The 24,426-nt window shown below is 47.3% G+C and overlaps 1 protein-coding gene across 5 annotated transcripts in view; it reads left to right on the top strand.

The window, feature by feature from the left end:
- The window catches only part of TTBK2 (tau tubulin kinase 2), a 1,138,589-nt gene that overhangs the window by 593,545 nt on the left and 520,618 nt on the right, over positions 1-24,426 (top strand). For all 5 annotated transcript variants that reach the window (XM_069638663.1, XM_069638662.1, XM_069638661.1 and 2 more), the window contains exon 10: positions 958-1,083. In XM_069638663.1, the coding sequence (XP_069494764.1) occupies positions 958-1,083 (126 nt within the window). The remainder of the gene's footprint in view (positions 1-957; positions 1,084-24,426) is intronic.

Here is a 24,426-nt window from a genome sequence, read left to right as displayed (position 1 = left end):
ATAGTGGGTGCATTGTAGCGTATATACAATTGAATGAGTCAGTGCTTCAGGCCCATTTACTAGCATGTGTTTGACGCACAGCGCTTTAGTAGCTCATCCAGGATTCAGAATGCTCAAGCCCCTTTGAGAATTATGAGAAATTGTCATCTCTGACTGACACCGGCAGGCATATCTGTTTGTCGTCCGCATAGAAGTTGAAGTGCTGTTTAATGAGCAGGGTCCAGAATGCCTTCTTGTAATAAATTAAAGAACAGTGAAGACGGAGGTTAGTCCTAGGGACACCCCACAGTTGTCCATTCCGAGCAGTGAAATAGAGTACCATATAATCACACGCTGCTTCCTGTTGGAAAGGAAGGACAATAACCCTTTCATGGATTTGTCAGACACCTGCGACTGATTGCAGTCTCTTGAGCAGACGATGGCAGGCCATGGTGGTTCACTGTGTCCATGGCCGATAAATCAAGCAGAATAATCTGTCAGGCTAACTAACTGAATGTAATCTTTACTTTTTGTTGCATAGTGCTAGGTATTCATTTCCGAATGTGAACGTGACACAAAAAGTCTATTAAAAAAACAAACTTTTTATTTCCATTCCACAGTAAAAGGTTTTCAAGTAATTCATGTTTTGTATCTGAATGCTGTTGCAGTGCTTTAGCAAGTTAAGTTCTCGTGCACCCCATAAATATCTCATATTAATAGTGTGTAATATGAATGTGCGTTTTTAATGTAATGTTGGGATCAGAGACATGCCACAGATTGTTATTGTCTTGGACATCTGTGCAACCTGCAGTCAAAGGTTTGAATCCCAGGATAGCAGATTCAACCCTTTATCTTTGATCAACAAATGGAGTACTGTTAAATTTGGTAATAGTGCCAGCAATTATTATACCTGCAGGAATTTACCTTGAATACTGAAGTTTTAGCAGTAAGCCCGTTGTCCAATTTGATTGTTTCTAGGAACAAGTGGGATCCATCAAAGAGAGATATGAACACAGACTCATGTTGAAACATCTGCCTCCTGAATTCAACATTTTTTTGGATCATATTCTCACCCTGGATTATGTCACAAAGCCTGATTACCAAGTAAGATGATGGTCATTATTGTTAACTGCTTTACCATGTCTCATTTATTACGGTAACCTCATTTTGCCTCTTGGGTGCTTGGTTTAAAGTTAACCCCCTATTTAGCAAACGAAAGCACTAAGATGTCATAAAGAATTAAGTGTTGTCTGGCACATAAGCTTTCTAAGAATCTGGTGCAGTTTGGAAAAGTCTTTGGTCTTGGCTGGAATTTACTTGATAAGTTGTGCCTTCAGTTCTCCCTGCTCAAGGTATGTCCCTGGAATTCACCCAGGTGCCCAGCCTCAGCCTTGAAACCCCTTTGAAGTCCTTTGTTCAGCCTGGTAATTGTCAGCTGTATCTTCTCAGAAAGACACAACATTTCATAGTAAGGGTTGAAGTGCAGAGTGGAAGAATCTATGGCACTGTCCAGATTCTATTTAGACATTGTGATTCTGGCAGGCTTTTTCATGCCCATGTATCTCGATTCTGATCAAGATGGTGCTGCATGCGGCTGCCTGGCTAACATGCACAGCCTGAAAGTTAAGCCATATTTCTTTTTTTGTTATTTGTTTTTTAGTTTCATTAAGTCTTTCACAATGTAGAAAAATAAAAACATTTAAAATGTATGGAAAGATATATAAAGGAAGAAAAATAAATACATGATTGAAGTCCTACAATATCTAATACAAATGTAACCACAGCTATACACAAGGACATAGACTCTCCACTCATAATGTTATTCCAAATCACCTCTACGGACATATAGTTCAGATGCTCTAGATGTTTTTCAAAGGGCAGTGCACAGCTAGGTTGAAGAACGAGACCATGTAGTGTTCTAACGTTTCCTCTTGGTGGCATCCCCACAAAATCTGCAAAAGTCCTCCTGACAAAATGCATTAGATCTTATACCGAATAGGAAGGAGGTTCATTCTAAATCTTAGAAAGTTGAGCCTCTAAGTTCTGTTTTGGGATTTCATCTGATAAAGAGGTACATTACCCAATGTATTCCTCAAGCAAGCAGGTAAAAAGAAAAAATGTGTACTTCAAATTGGCAGATTGAGTGTTAATCCAATCCATCTGGTTCAGTAATGTTTTGATTCTAATAGGGAAGTCCATTAACTCTTGTTTGCTTGTACCCAGCATTTGTTGTATCGCTGTAAACATGTTACAAATTAGGTGGTGGATTGACTGCTTTGGAAGGAAGAAGTGGTGTCCAATTAACATAAGCCTGTAAAGATTTTAAACCAAGCTTGTAATGTGAAGCATGCATGGGCATGCCCTTAGGGAAAATGTAATGTTTGTGTCCATATATATTGCCCTCTATTTTCACCCAGTCGATATTTCGCAAGTCTAGTTTCAGTCCCGTAAGTTAGACGGGTAACAATTTTCCCCTTGTAGAAGCGAACACGCAGAAGAATGGAAAATGTTCCATATTTAGAATACTTGTTCTGCCTTTGGGGTACAAGTGACAGATTTGGTGTAAAGCTCTTTCTTGTCTAACTTTGGGCAAATAGAAAACCGTGAGGTATTGCCAACTTTCCACCAAACTTGCGTTGCTTGTTTATATACCATTTGAATATTCTTTTTTTACTGGACTGTTGATTGAAAACCAATATTTTAGTTTTAGACAAGTTGATTTTTAGGTCATTATCAGTCATGTAATTGTATAGAGGTTTCGGTGTGCTTTGGAAAACTTTAGGCATTTGGTCCAGAACTACATCACCCGCGTACACTAGATGTTGAATAGGAATTCTTCGACGGGCAGGACTTGCTATTGAGTAAAGTTACCCAAGACTGATGTGTATACATTTTTAAAAGCATGCGGGAGCACGCAACCATGATGGAGACCTAGGTTAGTTCAAATAGTATTCGACATAGCCATAATGGTATGTGTGAATCTTCATTTGCCCATCTGTGGTTACTAGAATACCTTCCACAAAATGTCTGGGTAGATCTTGAGAATTATTCATCTTAAGATTCGTACTTTTAAAAAAAACTATATTTCTAAGTTTACCTATTTTTAGTGCAAGTTCAGTCTTCAACGTGAGATTTCCTACAATCATGTTTTTCAAACCATTTAGAAGCATCTATATGATTTGATGTTTCATTTTAGAAAAACATCCTCTACAAAGCACACTAGTGCTGTTATCTGTATCCCTTGCTTAAAGAAGAGATGAAGGAGAAAGAATTGAGACAGATGGGCAGCAATGTTAAACCATCTATGAGCCTTCTTGACACTGATTCTCTGGGTAAAGTCAGATCTTCCTGAAAGCAAATATAGTCGACAACATTAAAGGGAAGTAGAGCAGGAGCTCCTTTTCTCCAGCATGGGGTCTGGCATGGATTCACATGCTCATGAATATTCCCCGTCGTCAGGCCGGGAATCCTCGGTATAGAAAAAAATCAGTATCAGTTTTCGTTTCTGATCTGTCTTTCTTAGTAACCAATCACTGGTCTCTGGGTCATACTGCCCCCAGCCAATGACTGCCCTCTCCCTAAGCCCCGCCTCTGGCAGCCATCCTCAGATTTTTACTGCACGTTCAAGTGTTGGGAGTCCTCGTGCTGTAGCTCTCGAGCTTTTGCTGCATTTTCGCGCTTTTTTCAGGCGATTTTTCTCATTTTTCGGTTAAATAGAGCCTCAAGCTCTCCACCGTTTCTACATCCGATCAACGGGGATCCGTTTTGGAATGTTCTACGCCCCTCAAGGGTGAAGATTTTGTCGAGTTACGCTTTTGGAGGATTCCAGAAGTTCCGAGGCCTACCCCGGACATGGCCCAGGAGAAAGGAAGCTAGACGCCCGGGAAGCTGTTCAGGACCTGCCCTGGATGCCAGCTTCAGAATGTTTTCAAGGAGGACGAGCATTCGTTATGCCTCTACTGTCTCCATGAGGACAAGACTCACACAGCGAAGGACTGTGCGTTTTGTGGGAACATGTCAGAGCGGACCATGAAGGCTCGCCACCTTCGTCTCGCCAACTGGCTGGAAGGGAAGAGCCCGTCAGGCGAGAAGAAGAAAAAGAAGTCCGAGCGGTCTTCTAAGTCCTGTGAGGGCGCCCCGGCGACGGGGGGCCTAGCAAAAGGCTAAGCACTGTGCGTCCGCGGGCACCGGAAGCGCCGAGCGGTCGGGCTCCTTGGCTGCCAGGCAGGGCGCATCCTCCCCGGCGCAATCAACCACGAGCCAACGCTCTGGCTCGGGTAAGAGGAAGTCCGAGAACCCGGCGAAGCTTCTGGAGAGGCCCCGATCGATCTCAAAGATTCCGGCAGAGGGGGAGCGAGGCTCGGACCCTCCCCCAAGGTGAAGGCCCCAGGCGTACAGAAGGTGACGATGGCCTTAATTCACCCTGCTAAGACCTCGATTGAGGATGTCGCAGCGGCCCTGGCTCAGCCTGTGGAGGCTACACCAGTGGAGGTGACCCAGAATCTCTCTGCCACCGCGGAGGGAGTCGCCTTTCAGGCCCATTGAGAAGACCCCCACAAAGTACTTGTTGGCAAAGGTGGGGGAGGGGCTGGTAGCCATCGTGGATACGGACATGACCTCTGAAGAAGAGCTCATCGAAGTCGTGAAAGAGGCCCAGCCCATCGGGTGGGATCCCGACAAGGGCGACGACGAGAGCGACGGTGTCGCCGACGAGGCTCCTCAAGAGCCCTCGCGCCCGTCATTTCCGGCGCCGCAGGACCCCTTCGGCGACCATTTTGTCAGCGATTCAGTCCTTATGCTCGGAGATGAGGACAAAGCTGCCCCTCCCCCAACGGAGGTACCTGAGCCAGACCCGACGGGGGAACCGGAGCAGGACCTTCGGAAAGTCCACCGCATAAGAGGAGGAGGACGCATCCTACGCCACCTCTCCCACCTCTGCGGCCTGCTCTGCCTTCCCCCCGGTCTACTACCCACGGGGATGATACAGGCACGGACACGGCTACGACAGGTACAGATGACGACGGAGGCGACGACGGGACGTGTCCCCCGTCGCCCCCTGCTCGGGCGTCCCCGCCCGACGAGATTCGATCCTTTCATGCCATGATTTCCAGGGCATCCGAGCTCTTCCAGCTCTGCCCAGAAGAGAAGAAGGAAGGGTTCCTTTATGAACGGCGCAAGGCTAAAAGGTAGACTGTCCTCGCCCTACCGCTTCTTGATGACATCTGGGATGAGGGGTTCACCCTCCTCAAGAACCCTGCCACGGCGCCGGCAAAGAGGGACCGGTACGAGAAGTACCGGGTCCCCGACGCTGCCCCCTTGTGCCTTCGGGTGCAACCTACCCCGGATTCGGTCGTCTCGACGGCGGCAAAGAAGAAAGCTGGGGGGGCATCAGCCTCGACATCAACTTCCCCGCCGGACAGCGAGGGCAGGAAGCTGGACACGGTGGGACGGCGGATCATCTCATCCGCAGCGACGACTATCAAGGTGGCTAACGCCCTGGCTATCGTAGCTTGCTACGACAGGGAGTTGTGGTTCAAAATCGCCCCTCTGTTGGACTCCTTCCGGACGGCAAAAGGGCTGAGGGCCCTTGAAATCCTTCAGGAAGGTGAGATTGCTTCAGACCATGCCATCACGGTGGCAACGGACATCGCCGACACCGGTTTCCGTCAGTTGGGCAACGGTGTTTGCGTGAGACGACGAGGATGGCTCAAGGCCACGGATTTCCGCCAGGACGTACAAACCAAGGTTTTGGACATGCCCTTCGACGGGAACAACCTGTTTGGGAAGGCGGTTGATGAGTCCCTTCAGGCCATCAAGACAGACACAGAGACTGCCCGGGCACCGGGAGTGCTCCAACAACGACGGCCATCCTTTCGGAGCTCCAGAGGCAGACAAGGTGCCTCCAAGGGATCCGCAAGTGACTCCTCCACGTACCGCCAAGCAGCAAGATCTTCGTCCCAGGAAGCCTACAGGGGACGCGGCAAGTCAGGTGGTGCCCGTCGTCGTCGACGGGGAGGTCAAGGAGGCAAGGCGGCCTCCAAACAAGATTGAACTGACCGTGGGGTCGGGCCCCCGTCGAAGCACCCCGGTGGGAGGCCGGCTGGCGAGCTTCGTCAGCGTGTGGGAGTCCATCTCCACCGACCGTTGGGTGCTGGACGCCCTGGCCCAAGGGCACGCCCTCGAGTTTCAGAAGAAGTGCCCTTGCATTCCACCCGTGGCCAGGAAGGAAAATCGCGTCCCTCAACTACTGTTGGAAGTAAGGGCGATGCTCAAGAAGGGTGCCATCGAGCTCATCCCAAAGAGGCTTCGGGGCTCCGGAGTTTACTCAAGGTACTTCCTCGTAAAAAAGAAGACAAGAGGATGGCGCCCCATCCTGGACCTGTGACGACTGAACAAGTACATCAAGGCACGGAAGTTCTGTATGGTCACCCTCCAGCACGTGCTGGGACAGCTGGAGGAGGGCGATTTCCTGTCGTCGTTGGACTTGGAGGATGCATACTTTCACATCCCCATTCTAAAAAGACACCGAAAGTTCCTCAGGTTCGTGGTCCAAGGGCGGCACTACCAGTTCAAGGCCCTCCCGCTCAGATTGAAGTCGACACCCAGGGTGTTCACCAAGTGCCTTGCACCGGTGGCGGCGCGGCTGCGCCTACAGGGGATCCACATCTACCCCTACCTGGATGACTGGCTCATCCGGGCAAGGACAAGGGAGCTCGCCGTGGAGCACACTGCGAAGACAGTCCAGCTGCTCACGGACCTGGGATTCTCCATCAACTTTCCAAAATCCCACCTGGTTCTGTCGCAAGTCGCCCTGTTTCTGGGAGCCAAGCTCGACACAGTGGCGCGGCTGGCCTCGCCGTCGGAGGAAAGGACCAGGACCATTCTGAGGAAGGTGCAGCGTCTGCTGGCCACGGACATGGCCAGGGTAAGATCTATCAAGTCCCTCCTCGGGATGATGTCCTCCTGCATTTATCTGGTGCGCCTTTGCAGGCTTCGGATGCGCCCCTTACAAGAGTTCCTCGACGCCCACTGAGTCCAGTCGACTGGCAGCTTCGAGGACAGGATCCCTCAATGAGACGTTCCGTCTGGCGATCGGTGGTGGGGTACCCGCTCCCATCTGTTGGCGGGCACGGACTTTCAGACCCCAGCTCACCAGGTGACGGGGACGACGGACGCCTCCCTGGAAGGTTGGGGAGCGCACTCCAGAGATCTTCACGCGAGAGGCCTTTGGCTCCCGGAGGAGAAGTCACTCCACATCAACATCTTGGAGCTCTGCGCAGTGTTCTGGGCCCTCAGGTCCTTTCTTCCATCCCTCAAGGGCAAGGTGGTGAGGATCTTCACCGACAACACCACCACAATGTTCTACATCCGGAAGCAGGGCGGTCCCCGGCCCTATCCAAGGAAGCCCAGGATCCGTCGCCGAAGGGATGTTTCTGGTGCCTCTTCATCTGGCAGGAATAAAAAACACGATCGCCAACTCACTCAGCAGGGAGCTGCGCTCGTGCCACGAGTGGGAACTACGCCAGGATCAAGTGGATTGACTCATCCGACGATGGGGCGAACCCCAAATCGATCTCTTTGCGACGGCGACGAATTCCAAGTGCCGAAGGTTCGCCAGCAGGTTCCCTCAGCCGAGGAGCATGGGCGATGCTTTCTCGTTCCCCTGGGATGGCCTATTTCTTTATGCGTTCCCCCCGCTGCCGTTGCTGCTCCGGCTCATCAACCAGCTCAAGAGGTCCCGGTGCAGGATGATCCTCGTCGCACTGGCGTGGCCGAGACAGATCTGGTTCCCGGACCTTCTGGACTTGTCAACTTCCACACCAGTGAAGCTGCCGACGGATGCAGACCTTCTCTCCAGAGAAGGAGGCGCCATTCTTCACCACAACCCGCAGTCGCTGAACTTGCAGGCCTGGCTCCTGCAGCACTAGAGTTTGGAGGGTACGACATCCCGGCCGACTGCAAAGCAGTTCATGCAAAGGCCAGGGCGTCCTCAACTCTCAAGTGCTACGGACATAAATGGAAGAGTTTCTCTGTCTGGTGCCGTGCACAGAAGATTAACCCTCTGCGGGTTACGGCCCCTCAAGTACTGCCGTACCTACTGTCGCTGGCCAAAGCTGGACTGGCTCACGCCTCCATCAAAATACATCTGGCTGCAATCTCCCGATATACCAGGACTACGGGACGGGCGTCCTTGTGGTCTCATAGCCTGGTGAAAGAATTCATGAAGGGACTATTCCGATCATTCCCACCGGTGAAGGCTCCTGCCCCGGCGTGGGAGCTTAATGTGGTGCTGACCAGGCTCATGGGGGGGGCCCCATTCGAGCCTATGCATTCGGCGCCTTTGAAGTTCCTGTCATGGAAGACAGCTTTCCTCGTGGCCATCACCTCCGCACGACGAGTGGGAGAGATCCAGGCCCTATCTTGCAAGCCTCCATACTCGACTTTTCATGACACGAGTGTGGTGCTGAGGACGCACCCCTCCTTTATGTCCAAGGTGCCGTCAGACTTCCACCTCAACGAGCCCTTGGTGTTGCCAGTTTTCTTCCCGTCGCCTTCGTCGCCGCCGAGAGGACTTTGCACTCGCTGGATGTAGCTAGAGCGCTGAAGTTCTACGTGGACCGCACAAAGAGTTTTCGGAAGACGTCACAGCTGTTTGTGAACTTTGGGACTGTGAATCAAGGGAAGGCTCTCTCGAAGACTTCCATTTCCATATGGCTCTCCGGCTGCATCATGCACTGTCACCGGTTGGCAAACCGACCGCTGCCCGGCCCACCGAGAGCCCATTCGACCAGAGCGATCGCTGCTACCACGGCGTTCCTGTCTGGTGTGCCCCTGCTGGACATTTGCAGGGCTGCGACGTGGAGCTCGACGCACACCTTCACAAGATTCTACTGCGACGATCGGGACTCCAGGGTGGAGTCCAGGGTCGCCCAAGCACTGCTGCGCAACCTGTTCGCCTAAGGTGAGCCTGGTGAGGAGGTAAGAGATGCTTAATGTTGAGTTGTTGTATTGCTTAATGTTGAGCCTGTTGCCACCTCCCGTGGTTGTGCATGTGTGTACTGCTATGTATTCTCTTATTCATGAGCATGTGAATCCATGCCAGACCCCATGCTGGAGAAGGAACAAGTTACTTGCCTGTAACTGTTGTTCTCCAGCATGGGTCTGACATGGATTCACATGCAAACCCTCCTGCCTACCCCTCTGCAGCTCTTCACTTGGTCATACTGCCACTTCACGTGCTACCAAATCTGAGGATGGCTGCCAGAGGCGGGGCTTAGGGAGAGGGCAGTCATTGGCTGGGGGCAGTATGACCCAGAGACCAGTGATTGGTTACTACTAAGAAAGACAGATCAGAAACGAAACTGATACTGATTTTTTTTCTATACAGAGAATTCCCGGCCTGACGACAGGGAATATTCATGAGCATGTGAATCCATGCCAGACCCATGCTGGAGAACAACAGTTACAGGTAAGTAACTTGTTCCTTGCCATGTATTATGGGTGTCCTGGCATTTCTTGGCACAATTTGTGACCTATCTTCTGTCCTACAAATGAGTAAATGTCTCCAAACTCAGTTCTCTAGAGCTGGGTGCTCAGCACAAGATTCCTGAACCTCACTTTTCCAGGTGTATTCCCACATGGTTGGATCTATATGAGGCAGTTACAAGAGGAAGGTGAAAATCCAAGACCCATAAGTTGGTGGGCCTTCACTACAGAATTATAGGTTTTGGGTAGCCCTCTTTCTTTGTTTTTTCCAGGAAACATTCCAACATTGAGTGTGAGGTTCTTATGCACAGGAAGGAACAAGCCCATAACTCTGCAAGAGATATCAGCCATCCACAAAGGCAGCTAAACACACTTGCTGCTCAAAAGCAATGACAGTGCTGGCATGGCCATGTGGCTGGTTGCATTTCAAGCCATGCTTTAATATTTTTGAGAAAAGTGCAATGGAAAGAGTGCCCATGTCCCAACGTGACATCCTGGCTATTACTTGACGGGATAAGCATTGACCAGTTAAGACCCATTGCCTGTTTTTAAACATTTGGGGGAAATAGGTGGGAAATAAAAGTTTGGCATTGCATCAAATAGGTTCCCATATATTGAAAGGCTTAGTCATGATTGTCATCTCTGCAATCAAGAGGAAGGCCTCCTGACCAGTCACCCGCCTCTCTAAGGGAAACCTTTAAAAGTGGTGCCCCCTGGTTCTATCCTCAGCCTAAAGACAAATAATTATTGTGGGCAGTAATTTAATCCACTCATGGTGACCCTCAAATCGTTATGCAATCTTGAATGAAAAATACATCATAAGGGAGGTGAGCCATAGGAAAGAAAGTTAAAGCAATTTTGGTAGAAGCATTTGAAAAGGGTGATGCCAAAGCCTAGGTCTCCAGATAAGATTTTGAAGTGGCAATATTTTACTTCTTACTTTTATAGTTGGGAGTGAAATGTTTTCAAGGCGTAAAAAAGAAAATTGGGTAAGTAAACATATATTTTAAATGTATGCAGTCTGAAGTTAACTAACCTGGTGCTTTCTCAAAATGAAGACTTGGGAAACAGATCTAGCAGGGAGAACCTGTGTCCTGTGTCCTGTGTCCTGTGGGCTTGTTCAAGTTACTGATTCTTTTTGGGGTCTTTTGTCCCAGTGGAGCCTGATAATTTAATTTAATGCATTGTGTACGTATTGACTGGATTCATAGTGGATACATCCATGGGGAGCAATTTGGAATACCCAAGAGATGTCCTGCTCCAATTGTACTGCTTAAAAGTGAATGAAAAAAATCATCAAAGCCACCATTTAAGTGGGTACACTGTCCTAGAATTACCAATCACTGATGATCTCTAAAATGTTTCCCGGATCACCTAACAATGTTTTTCAATGAGACTGCTCAAAGCAAGTTAAGGCAAAACTACACTGTTGGCCTGGTGTTTGAGTGGAATGAGAATTACCACTGTGTGATGGGATCATAAAGCAGGGATGAACTTGGGGATTAACCTTAAAGTGATGGTAAAATGTTGGCGGAGCAATGGGACTGGTCAAGGAGAACTAAAAACAAGAGGCCAACAGGAGCTTGAAGATAGTATGAAGATATCCCAGTTGTACTTTGCGGACAGTATTACCTTAGATATCCCTCAGTTAGGATATAACTACTTCAGTGTTTTAGATTGTTCTCTACTGGGATATTCAGATTATAGCTATGAAGCTGCTGGTCTTGAAGTGGCAGGCTGGGTCTATCCTGGAAGGAGGTTATCCAGGATTACCAATGGGGCTGTCTTTTCTGTGGAAATTAGAAAGTGAACTTTTCAACAAATTGAGAAAGGACTGTTACCAGTGGATTTGTATTCGGATGAACTTTTGTTTCTTTGGAACTTTCAAGAACTGGTTCAAGACTTTACTTTATGAAAGATTGACTTTGGCCATTCCTGGGAAAGGGATCTACCCAGGACAAGTGGAAGCTATCCAAGTCAATGGTTATTTGGTTGTCATTCATTTATGTTTGATTTACTTTTAATGTTTTGTTTAGTGTGAGGCCCAGTTTTGTGTATGCTAGGAGATTTTGCTCAAGACCCTAAAATAGGCAGGGAACTTCCGTTTGACATCCTGACAGACTGAGCCTTAGTTTTTGGTTGGGAAATTCCTCTTTAAAATAGGGTCAGAGGCATTTCCCCAACCCATTTACGTTTAAATAAGCCTTTACCCAAAACATAACTTTGTATCCGGCTTTTATTTCCGACTCCTCATAGAAGGAATTGCACGTTCAAAGACTACTGAGGTTGAACCAAACAATTGTATTTCTCATCTTTTGGAGTGAGGTTACCCTCGCAAAATGCTCAAAAAATCAGCCAAATCGATACATGCTATTGACCACCAACACTCGTACAGATAGCACTACGAAATTGGTTTGTGTTACAACCTTTTTTAACAAAACTATGCAAGTCAAAAAACCTGTGAAAAAACATTGGAACCTTGTGGTGAGCACAGGGTGGACTTCACAACTGGCATTGTTTGCTCTCAAAACGAGGTAAGAATATTAAAGACCATGTGGTTCGTTTCATATTGCCATCTCGATTAAACACCATTAGCAATTGGTAGAACTGAAGTGCTTTACAACAATATACATTGGAAGCTAAAGACTCGCACCAACTGCAATACTGCCAATGTGGTATACATGAGTTTATGTCCCTGTGAACGAGCTTACATTGACATGACCACCTGTAAAGCATCTATCAGGATTGGCGAGCATAGGTCCAGAATTTGGAATGGTATCCTGATGGCACTTTTGGTGCAACATTACATGGCAAGTAATCACTCAGATTCTGACATCCGTGTGATTAGTTTTGATAAAGCCAGATGCCAGCTAGTATAGTAGTTTCAATTGCCTGTGCAGGTTGGAACAAATTTGGGTTCTCCATCTCAACTCATCTTTCAGGATTTAATGACTACCTACATTGGGCGTCCCTGCTACAAGCCTCGTCGAGTGGTGGTACACCTAAAGTAGGATGTATCCTAAGCACCTCAAATTATTTCTTCCACACCTGCCGACAGAGTAGTTGAGCGTCATAGCATTCGGTTTTTACGTCTTAAAGTGGCACATTCTCAACGTGTGCCGCCCTTTCGGTAGCTTTCCGTAGTGTGGTTATATTTCCACACCAGTGCAAGATAGCTGCCAGCGTAGCGCTTTGAGCATTGATTCCTTGTCATAGGTCACATGATAAAATGAAGGTTTTAAATAAGCCCCCTGCTAGGCTATTCCAGTGTTGATGCCGCATTGTCATAGGGACGACCAGGTTTTCATAACAAATGCGGTTTGAATCTATCTCTGAGGTAAGAGAAGCTCTTTACAATCGCTGTTATTTGAAAGTGGTTCCAGGCAAGGCTTTTTTGGAAGTTGGACTGATTGAGTCTTTTGTATTGGTCCACAGAAAGCAACAGCACAGAAGACTTTTCACCATTACCTAGCGCAGGGCCATGCACTGCAGGTTAGTTTGAACTGTTTTAGTATATTGACTGGTCCAATTTTGAAAGCTGGCCTATTTAGCATTCATTGTGCTTGAGTACTGAAACCTGGGCAGATATGTCCTTTTTACAGACTTCCTTTGGTAGAGGGGACCCCGGATACGATATGGACGGTTGTGTCCCTCCGTTAAGATGGTGTACTTTTTTACTAAAATGATTGATTGAAACTCTTTCATGAAAGCTTTCTCTCTCTTTTTTTTGTGACACTTGTATGCACCTGTGTGCCAGGTTTAAACATGGTTATTGTGTATTTGCTAGGCTGTTTACGTTTGCTTCCCCGCTGAAAACTCATTTTCCCCTGAAGAAGACTGGGCCTTTGTATAAGTTGATGGCTATGTAGCTGCTGAAACTAGAGTTGGCATCTGTCTAGGAACATTTCTTGTAGTTATAAAGTGTAATTTCTTGTTTTTGTGCAGCTTACATGAATAATTAAGTGTTGATCTGTGTATGGTAGTCATGTGGTTTTGCACACCTGTGATTTCATGTGTTTGTACGAGTAGATACGTCAGTACAACTTGAGGGGTATACACAGGACTTTCTTGACAACTATTGTCCTATGTTGGGCTTTGGGCAGGGTGGTTGTACAATTTTGTTTGGTGTGTTTGGGGAAACATCATGTTTTGCTTGGTCTGTACATTGTGATATTTTCTGTCATAGAATGTGCTTTTGTTTGTTTGTATGAAGCCTGCATCACTGTTTCTGATGCTTGTGAGTCTGCTTAGAATCACATGCTGTGCATATAGTCCGACATCTAGTGGTAATAGTAGAGTATTTCACTTTTTTTTTCTTTTTCTTTTTTTGAAGATCAAAAAGGGACGTCAACATGGGTGACTGTAATTCTATCCCCAACGTGCCATGTACTGTACTCAAAATTCTTCACGCGTCGAGGGCACAGATTGTTTTTCTCCACCTATCCAGTCTGTTGCACAAATTCAGAGCTCGTAAGAGTTAATGTTGCTTGATCTACCATTAAGAGGTTCGCCCTTACTTTCTCAACAGCTTTTTCGACGGCTGCTCGAAGACTGATTGATTCTGCCTCATCGACAATCCTTCTACCGACGACTGATTTCCACGTGGCCTTGGCCCTACGGCCCGGCCTCACAGTAGGGAGTTTGGGGCTCTGTTATTACTGACTTTCTCCCAAAAATGCCTCTTCTTTGCCCCTCCTCTTCTTTCCCCTTAAGTCTTGCTGCCATTTATCGCAGCTATAGAGTGGACATCTTTTAAAGTCTGCCTGTCTTGCAATGCAAAATTTCCCTGGAAAGATGCCCATCGCCAGTGCAACCGGTGCATCCCTCGTGACCACGACGAGTGGCATTGTCAGGCCTGTAAACCTTTTTGGGCTGAAAACCTTAAACGGGCGCAATACGTAGAGGGCGGCCTACACCATGCAGGCCGAGAGTCACTCCTCCACCGGCACTGTCGCCTCAGACGAGGATTCTGTTGGCAGCCACGGCTCAGATTCAGAGACATTTGACTTAACAGTGGAACCTTTGTGTTCCCACGTGTCCATCCCCGGACCCACCAAGTATGCCACCGGCAGTGCGATGGGGAGAACACACTCCGCCGACAAGGGTGCACACAACCCCTACGCTTTCCTCAACGGATCTGCTGAGAAAGCTGTTGATGCCCGCGGGCCCGTCAAACTTCGGGACCCTCTGAGCCTCGCGGTTCAACGCCCTCTGCGCATTCGCCATCACGGCTTGCACGCGGTGATAAGACTTGTATTTCAGTGGGCGATCATCCTAAATGCAGTAGCATCAATAGACAGGCCAAAACGGGCCCATTCATCTAAAACGCTCCCGAAGCTTCAGCAGGAGCTTTCTCAAGCCAGTTTACACAGCTCTGACCCAAAAAAGGCCTCCCTTTTACCATAATAGTATTCTCCTTCATCTCCTCACCTATCTTTGGCCTTGCGGCAGGCCCAACCCTTTCCTCCTACTGATCAATTGGGCTCCTCTGTGTGGACTAGAGGCATGCATGGACAAGATGGCAGAGTTTAGCAACTTTTCAGGCCAGTTTGACAATATCCATAAATTACATATACCTATTGATTATTGTCCTATTGCTCAGAAGTCCCAAAGACTCCTTTTGACCAGGTGCACAATTTACATCCCTCGACAAACAACGTCCACAAGAATCCTATGTAGATGTGTTTCTGGATGGCCAGGATGACCCCGATCAGGACATGTACTATGTGCCTGAAACAGGCCACACCACTCATGACCCTGTCTCTCAAGACCCCAGACTGGGACCCTGCTAATGTTCAGGGCACGTGGCACTCTTTGCCTCCCCTTGACCCTGTGAACATCTTTTGGACACTCCTACTGTTGCTCAACCCAGGGACTCGTTGCCCATCGACCAAATGCTTTTTAACAATCTTCTTGAGAAGGCGACTGATCATTTTAAAATCACCACCCAAGATGCTGTCCCTGACTCTGACTTCGTGGAGAACACCCTTAAAGAAAAGGTCCTGCCAAGCTATACCCTCTCAAACTCTGTAAAGAAGTGCTCGGCTCCCTCTCTGCTCACACCCTCGCTCACTCGGGCAGTCAACCCTCTGGTTAAAAAAAAGGTGTTCCTCCCGGCGCCATCAGAACCTGTGTATGTCGGGGGCCATGCTGTCCCGGAATCCCTAGTTGTCACTACAACCAACATCCTGCCGTTATCCTTGTCAGTCTCCTCCAGACAAGGATTGCCAAAAACTGTACGCTCTCAGCAAATGTGTCACCACCTCTGCTGCCTTCTCTACCCCCATCTCCAACAACACCATGCTCCTCTCAAGCAATATTGTCTTATAATGGGGACTCGCGCAAGAGGGCCTTCAGAATGTCACAGAACCAGCCCGCACCCAACTCCTAGCCGTGGAAGGAAGATTGGTCACGCAGAATATCCTTAAAAAGACCCTGGACTCTGCTGAGACATTGGGATGACTCCTCGCACAAGGGACTCTACTAAAACGCCAAGTCTGGCTAAAAAAAAACTCAGTATTTAAGCCAGAGACCCAGGCTTCCCTCATCAATAAACCGGTGGAGGATTCTGCCCTGTTCAGTAAGGCTAAAAAAAGAGCACGAGTCCTCAAAATTACTTAACCAAATCTCGGCCAAACCCTTTGTCCAGTGAAGGGCATTTAATACCAGTCAGTCCTTTCGCAGGCAGTCTTTCTCCCCTTCCCTTCAGGGGAAGTATGGATCAGGAGGAGCCCCTTGTTCATCTGGTCAGGGTTCCTCTAGTGGCTTCCAGTCCTCACAACAGCAAGGATTTTGACGAGGGAAGGGTAGAGGGAGAAACTCTGCTTTCAGAGTCTCCCCAACCCCTACCAATAAATGACTCAGAGGTACAGGTCCTCTCCCATATCTCCCCAGTCAGGGGACGTATAACATCTTTTACCCACGCATTAGAGGGAATCACTTCAGATCAGTGGGTACTCAAGACTGTCGCCCACGGGTACTGCATAGAGTTCCTGCGGCCTCCCCGCTGCAGTCCACCCAATAGAAGACAAGTGTCGCAAGAGCATCTGCAAATCCTGCTGGAAGAGGTCCAGGTCCTTCTAGAAAAGGGAGCCATTGAAGTCGTCCATCTACTGGTAAACAATGGTACTTATTCAATATACTTCCTTGTACCCAAAAAGGATCTAACATGCGCCCTGTTTTAGATCTTCGTCCTACAAACAAATATGTCAAGACTCAAACGTTCAGGATGACGACTCTTCAGGAAGGAACAGGGGGATTAAATGGCCACATTGAAGATAAAAGATGCATACTTTCATATTTCATTGTTGCCAGCGCACAGAAAGTACCTCTGGTGCAAGATGGAGAACACTCATATCAGTTCAAAGTGCACCTCTTCAGCATTCCCTCACCCCCCAGGGTGTTTACAAAGGTACTAGCGGTAGCAGCAGGTCACCTTCGCAGGCATTCCATCCCAGGATATGCTTACCTCGATGACTGGCTCATAACAGGAGATTCCTACAAAACATGTCTGGAGAATACCCTGTTAGATAGTAGATCTCCTTTTCTATATAGGGTTCAATATAGGGTTCTTAATCAACGAGAAGAAATAATGTATGGTCCACAGCTAAGTCAAACAGTTTCTGGGGGACCAGATTTAGACAGACGACTGCCTCATCTTCCCCTTCAACGAGAGGGTTCAAAACATGTTGTTGCAGATCCCTCACTATTTAGCCAGTCACCAGTTAACCATACTCAAATGGGTGCTGGGAATGATTGCATCTTCCTAGTTCCACATGCCTGTCTGCGCATGCGCTCCATGCAGGAGTGGCTCTCGAACCAATGTGTCAGGCCAGCGGGACGATGTAGTGGTTGTCTCAAAAGCCCTCGTTCAGTCTCTGCAGTGGTGGTCAAAAAAGAACCTTTTGCAGGGGAAACCCTTTACCACCTCTGCAGTAGAGGCCACTCACCACAGAAGCATCTGTCGGGTGGGGGGCTCACCTCCTTCAACCTGTTGAAACTACTTGCAGTGTTCAAAGCCCTGAAAGCCTTCCAAACACACCTACATGGGAAGACAGTTCTTGTCCTTACAGACAGCACCACTGCCATGAACAAACAGGGATGCACTCACTCTCCAGGGCTATCCAAACTGTCCCAGACAATTTGGAAATGGGCACTCAAATACATGTTCCTACTATCACAACATGTTCCAGGGGAACACAATCTTCTGGCAGGCGTGCTCATCAGAGACTTGCACCTATCTTATATAACACGAGTGGCACTTGCAAGAGCAAATTCTACTCAACATCTTTGCAGAATGGGGTTTTCCAGACATTGACTTGTTTGCAACTCTGGAGAATGCCCAGACTGCCTTCAGGTACCCTCTGAGGCGGTCCAAAGGGAACAGTCTCTGGATACCATCATCCGGGAGATTTGCCTGTGCTTACCCCTCCACAGCATGCCACCCCCTCCCCCCACCCCACGCCGGATTCCTCTTCTCAACAGGATAGTGCACAGGATGCACCAGGAACAAGTCACAATGATCCTGGTGACACCAATGTGGGTTGGACAGCCATGGTTCTCCCATCTCATGTGAATGTCAGTCTCCCCTCCCAGGAAACTACCCTGCCTGTACAACATGCTGTCACAAGCCCTAGGGAGCACACTACATCCATGCCACCAAACACTGAACTTAGCAGTTTTTCTACTTAAGTCATAGTTTTGTCATCTCCAAATACCTCTGAGATGCATGAACATACTCAGAGGCACTGAAACCTAACACCAGACACTGTTACTCCAATAAATGGAAACTCTTTGTTTTTTGGTGTAGTTTATTCATTTGCTTTCATTTATAAAGCACAGAGCAGCCCGTAGGCATCAATGCGCTGTTACAGAGATAAGTAGAGATAGGTACATGTATTTACTTAGTTACATGGGCACATATATGCAACAGTGTGAACTGGCAGTAATGAGGATCGTGTGTGAATAGTTTAGTCAAACAGCCAGGTTTTGAGGACTTTGCGGAAAGCATAGTGGGAAGGTTCTGCTCAGAATGTGGGTGGCAGGGAGTTCCATTCTCTCGCTGCAATGAAGGGGAAGCTGGCACCACCTGCTTTGGTGCATCTGACTCTGGGAAGGTAGAGTCGGTGGGAGTACAGTGTTCTAGTAGGTCTGGATGTTGCCTGCTCTGACTACTTTCTGGGAGAGATAGAGGGAGGGGCTTTGTTGGTTATGTACTTTTGAGTGATGGCTAGTATTTTTAATAGGACTTGTTCTTTGATGGGAAGCTAGTGGGCTTCCCACCTCGCTGCAGGGAGATCTCTTGGGGTTGTTGAGGTTTGCTTGGAGTGGATGGTTTTGGATAATTTGTAATTTCAGTAGATCTTTGGCTGAGGTTCCCGCGAAGAGGACGTTGCAGTAGTCCAGTCTTGAGCCTATTACCGCTCTGGCAATACTGAGGCAGTTCTCGGGGGACAAGAATGGTTTGACTGCATTCAGTAGTTTGGTAGAATAGGCTGGCGAGGGTGGGATAGTGCGAACTTGAAAACTTGACGTGACATAGAAGAGGGTGGCTTCTTGGTAGACCCCAAGGGTCTTGACTGAGTATGATACAGGAATTTGTATGTTATCTATGGTGAACGCAGTGTATTGACTGAGCTTATTTTTTTTTTTTTAGAGTTTTCTGGGGCCCTACCAAAAGGATTTCTGTTTTGTGTCCATTAAGGCTGCCACCCAAGCCTGGATGGCGGAGTAGGCTGCATTAAGGGCATTGGTGTCTGCTTCGTAACTACCAGTGAGGGGGAGGAAGACTTGGGTATCATCGGCATAGTTGGTGTAGGCTATACCAATGGTGTCCAGGATGTCAGTGATCTAGCGAAGATGTTATACAGTGTGGGAGAGATACAGGAGCCCTGCGGGACTCAACAATGGATGGTAGCAGGCGTAGCGCATGCCTGATCTGAGAACATCCTCATAGCTCTTGCCTCTAGGAAGGAGGCGGTCCATGCTGTAGCTTTGGGTGAGAAGTGACCCGAGGTAGTGTGGTGGTGACAAAGAGTTGGTCCATAAGATCAAACGCAGCTGATGGGTCCAAGAGGAGGAGCAAGACTGGCTTGCCTAAGACCTTAATATCATCAAGCTAGTTTTTTTAAGTCGCGCACTGCTGATTGTGCCTATGAACATCAACCCCATTGTCCACCTAAAGGTATAGTCCTTTATCTAACACACCTTTTTATAATTTAATTGTTCATTTATAACGCGCTTAATACCAACCAGTGGTTTCTATCCGCGGGATCAGGATTCGAAACTGTGTTGCACTGCGTTGTCTTGCTTCCAAGACAAACGTGTTGCCCCTGAGCTATTCTTCCTCTCCACTCAGGACTTGTTTTTAATTCCCTAAAGTTCCACCTTGCCGCCCACTCTGGGTATACCACATCTCGGAGCAAGGTTTCATGGTGGAAGATTCCTGTAATTAAGGCTTTTATGGAAGGGGTTAGGAGACTACACCCTCCTATTTCCAACCCAACTCCCGGATGGGACTTGAATGTTCTCACAAGAATAATGGGACCTCTATTTGAGCCAATGCATAAGGCTTGTCTTAAGGCCCTTACCTACAAGACTGCCTTCCTGGTGGCCATTACCTCTTTAAGAACTGCAGGCTCTCTCAGTTCAGGCCCTTTTGTGACTATTCACAAAGACAAGGTGGTATTAAGCACACACACTTTGCACCTAAATTCACCTCGAAGTTCCATGTGACTCAATGAAACTGCCTACTTTCTTTCAGAAACCCACAAACTCTGCTGAATGAAGCCCATACACTGGATGTTAGGAGTGTGGTCGTATACTACCTTGAAAAGACTAAACCTCTCAGAAAGACAAAACAATTATTTGTCTCTGTAGCAGCTGGTAGAGAAGGGGATGTTGTCTCTAAATCAATTATTTCCAAATGGATTGTTAAATGCATCCCACTAGGTCACTCTTGCCAAGAGAGACTTGCCTTTTACGCCTAGAGCTCACTCTACTCAGGCACAGGGGCTACAATAGCATTTATTGCAAATGTAACTTGATTCTATTTGCAAAGCAGCAACCTGGAGTTTTGTTCATGCCTTCACCCAACACTACTGCTTAGCCACACATTCGATGTCTGATTCTAAGGTGGGACAAGTGATGCCAAGACATTTTGCTACCGTACTTCACACATCCCACTACAATCTCCTGGTACAGCTCGCTAGTCTATGCACAGCATGTGATTCTAAGCAGATTCACAAGCATCCTAAAACATACATTACTCACCGTAATCATATTTCTGATGATTGTTTTTGCTTAGATTCACATGCGCCCACCTCTGGGAGTAGATGTAACGTAGACCTCTTACACCTTCTTTCTTCTGTACTCGCTCACGCTTTTGAAAGGCTCTCAGGGCAGAACAAAAACAACCGGTGGGACCTCGACGCGTGAAGGATTTTGGGTACACTACCTGTCACATTAGGGATAGTGTTAGTCACGCCCATGTCGACGTCCCTTTTTGATCTTAGAAAAAAAAAGATGCAATACTCTGCGATTACAACTAGATGTCGGACGATATGCACAGCATGTGAATCTAAGCAGATACATTACTCAGCATAATCGTATTCCTGATGATTGTATGTCATATGTTCACTTATGTCGCATTTCTTTTGTCAAAGCCATTAAAATGTGAAACTATTTCAGTTTTTGACTTTGTGATTTAAGTTTCACATGTGAACTATTTTTTTGAGTTTATCTAGCAATATGAAATTTTCAGCACTCCTTTTTTTGTGTGTGTTTTTCTCAATTGATACCACTGAGGTTTGCTGCTTGAAGTAAATTTGGTGTGTGACCTCTCCTCCCTCCCTTGTAGCAGGCCCTAGCCCTAGCCATTGCACATCTTGGATGGGTTGACTGGAGTGCGTTTCCGCTTTTTAGTCTCCTTGATTGGCCAGCTCCCAAAACCTTTCATAAGGTGCCCCAGTACAAGGTTTGAAATTAAGATTGGGTATGCAGGAGCTAAAAGCAGCTCCAGGGTATGCAGCATAAACCAGTGACCAGGAGCTACCACTGAGGAACGAGGAGCTAGTGCATAGCGGTGCACAAATTTAGCTTCCACATAAGATGCAAACACATCATTTTGCCCATTATTTATTAACCTTTAAAAGTCCTATAGATGTGACATATTTATAGTTTGTCCAAAAGCACAGAGTTAAATTCACATAGGTGTTGGTTCAGAGTCAGTTGGCCTGGGGACCAAAAGTAGCCTCTGGTAGCTGTTGATGTCAAGCTAACCAGGCTCTTCTGGACTATAAGCAGGAGCTTAATGGCATCCAGTTCCCCTCAATTTAGAACCCAGCTAGTATGATTGGAGGGCTGGCTTAGTCCAGCCCATAAGTCTATGGGTTTGCCTCAGGGAGACCTTGACACAGCATCAGATCTGCTGGGTTTATCCTGGAATACAGCAGGGTTACTTGTGTGATGGAGAATGTTGGTACCAAAAAGCTGCTGCTGCAATTTTAAGACTGGGTTTGGTCATAATGACTGGGCTTGTCTGCTTACCTTGGCTCCAGTTTGGATTTTTGGCTGCTGCAAGTCCTTCCTGGGCTGGTATCTTCCTTTCACTATTCCTTCCCATTGACTGGTCTGGGACTTTGTGCTGGGTCCATCTTTGTGCTGTCTCAACACCCTTTTACATTTTACTGTCTTGGTAGTCTGCCGTGTGTAGGAAGGTTCTGTCAACCAGAAAGGTAATGGGACACACATACCCCTTTTTTCCAGCTTGTTTGGGCTGTCCTGGGTCGTCTCCACCGTCCTCATCATGGGACTGTTTTCTGCTGGTTGGCAACCCGTCTTTGACCATTGAGACATCGAAATCTGCTTTCCTGGGTTATTTCTCCTTCTAGGAGCCACCTCTGCAGTTGCTTTCAATTCTGGCTGATGGGTGCCACTTCTCTGAAGATTGATTATTATCCTTTTTAGCCATCTACATCATTCGTCCAGGGTTCAGGTCCCTGAGTGACCAAAACCTGTAAAGCGCACCTGTTAAAGATGATCTGTATTCACTGGCTTGTTTCAGCTTTCCTGATCTGACTTTTCGTGAGTACTTCCATCTGGACCCTGCAGTAGGTTATTTGTGATGCTTGCATTGAGTGGTTGTTGTCAGAGGTTGAAGGTTTCTACAGGTCCCTGCACGTGTGTTTTGCCATAGACTTCTATTTGCCCAAATCATGCTTGGTTGCAGATTTTCCTAGGGCTGCTGGGTCTCAAACCTGTTGCTGGAGCTCTTGAAGAGGGTCCCCTGACATCCCCCTGGTTTAGTTGCTGTCCCAGCCGCATCTGTGGGATAGAACTGGAGCATTTCTTCCTTTTCCCATAACCGCAACTGTGCCTACTAATTTTATCCCATTCCTAAAGGGAATTTTTCAACTCACCTGGATCTTTATCCTCTGCCCCACTCAAGTCCATGGATTTTTAGGACAAAGCCTACAATTCTAGCCAATACCATGGATTTTTGTATATAGTTTTTAATGGATTGCATATCACCCTGCCTAAGGATTCCATGTTACAATATATTTCTAGACAGTTACTGTGCCAATTTTCCTAGGCATCTAATGAGTTTGTGCTATAAGCCTAAATGCGTACTGATTTTTGGTGGCCCCTGGCTTGTGCTCTAAAAGCATCAACCCCTTTTTCCTATGTCTAGAAACTGTATAAACTGTGTAGGGTGCATTTTTATTATTTATTACACTATGTCCTATAGGGTTAGGAATATGGTGTTTATTTTCAGTGTTGGTACTTTGGGTCCTGAATAGGACTGTGAATGTAATCTTCTCCTGTGTCTAGGGTTTCCTTTTGTTCCCACCTCTTAGCCTTGTGATGTGTTTTCCACCAGGTACTGAACAGCAGATAGTTTGGGAGTGTTAGTTCTTTACTTAAAGTTACTGTGTTGTTTTTAGAAGTGTTATGGGTAATTTAAAGTATATATTTTACTTGATTGAGAATCTATATGCTATTTTATAATAAATTATATTTTTCAGAATTGTGTTGTGGGCATTTTCTTTGGTTAATTGTGTGTACTAACTGTACTTCACTGCCAGCCTTCCTTTCTCCGTTAGTCAAACCCTGAGCGCTCTGCAGCAACTACTAGTATTAGAGCGCCTGGTCTTTCCTTTTGGTGAGAAACACTTTCCCATCTTTGTTAGATGGCTACATAGCCTTCAGCAAAGGATTGTGCACAAATCTCCCAAACATTTAGTCTTCATTAAGATCAGGAGGCAGAATAAAAACCAGTTGTAGAGTAAGCAAACGTCCTTGCGACACATGGCCCCCTGTAATTTTGTTACCCCAACCTCAGTACCTCACTCGCAGAAGGTACCTCACTCGCAGAAGGGGGTCCTCTGTCCCATCCTCCAATAACAAGAATGAACATCAGACAATTGGGTGTTTCTGTTGGTCCCTATGGAATGCACTCTAGAACTCACAAAACTACTACAAGCGGTATTATAAGCTCCATTATGCTGAAAGCCTACTTGACTAGTGTCTTCCATCTGGATGCCGCCAGAGTGACTGCGCGGCTCCCTACCCATGGCCCTCGCCTGATAGGCTCCAGGTTTCTTCGGGTCGCCGCTTCTGCCTCATGGCAGGGTCACGTGACGCCCTTTACTGCCCATATACCCATTTTCTCTGGGCATCGATTTCAAGTGTGACCTTAGAAGGGTGGTCATCTCTCCCTGTATGCCCCTTGTGATGAATCTGATGGAGTCATCACTGATGATCTGGTGGATACCCTCCTATGTTGTCAGGTGATGGCAGCTGCTACCTGATCCTGGGGGCGACTATATGATGGGGGATCACATGGCAGGAGAAAACCTCTGGGGAGATGTTATGGCTCCATTGAATAAGACAGTGTGGAGTTTTGGGGATTTGTTCTGTCTCCGGAAGGGTTGGAGATGGGTTCGGCCAAGGTGGCGTGGT

Source organism: Ambystoma mexicanum, chromosome 14 (assembly GCF_040938575.1).
Source record: "Ambystoma mexicanum isolate Mex_15411 chromosome 14, UKY_AmexF1_1, whole genome shotgun sequence".
Taxonomy (NCBI): Eukaryota; Metazoa; Chordata; class Amphibia; order Caudata; family Ambystomatidae; genus Ambystoma; species Ambystoma mexicanum.
The sequence above is the reverse complement of the archived record's forward strand: the minus strand, read 5'-3'. Positions and strand labels throughout refer to the sequence as shown.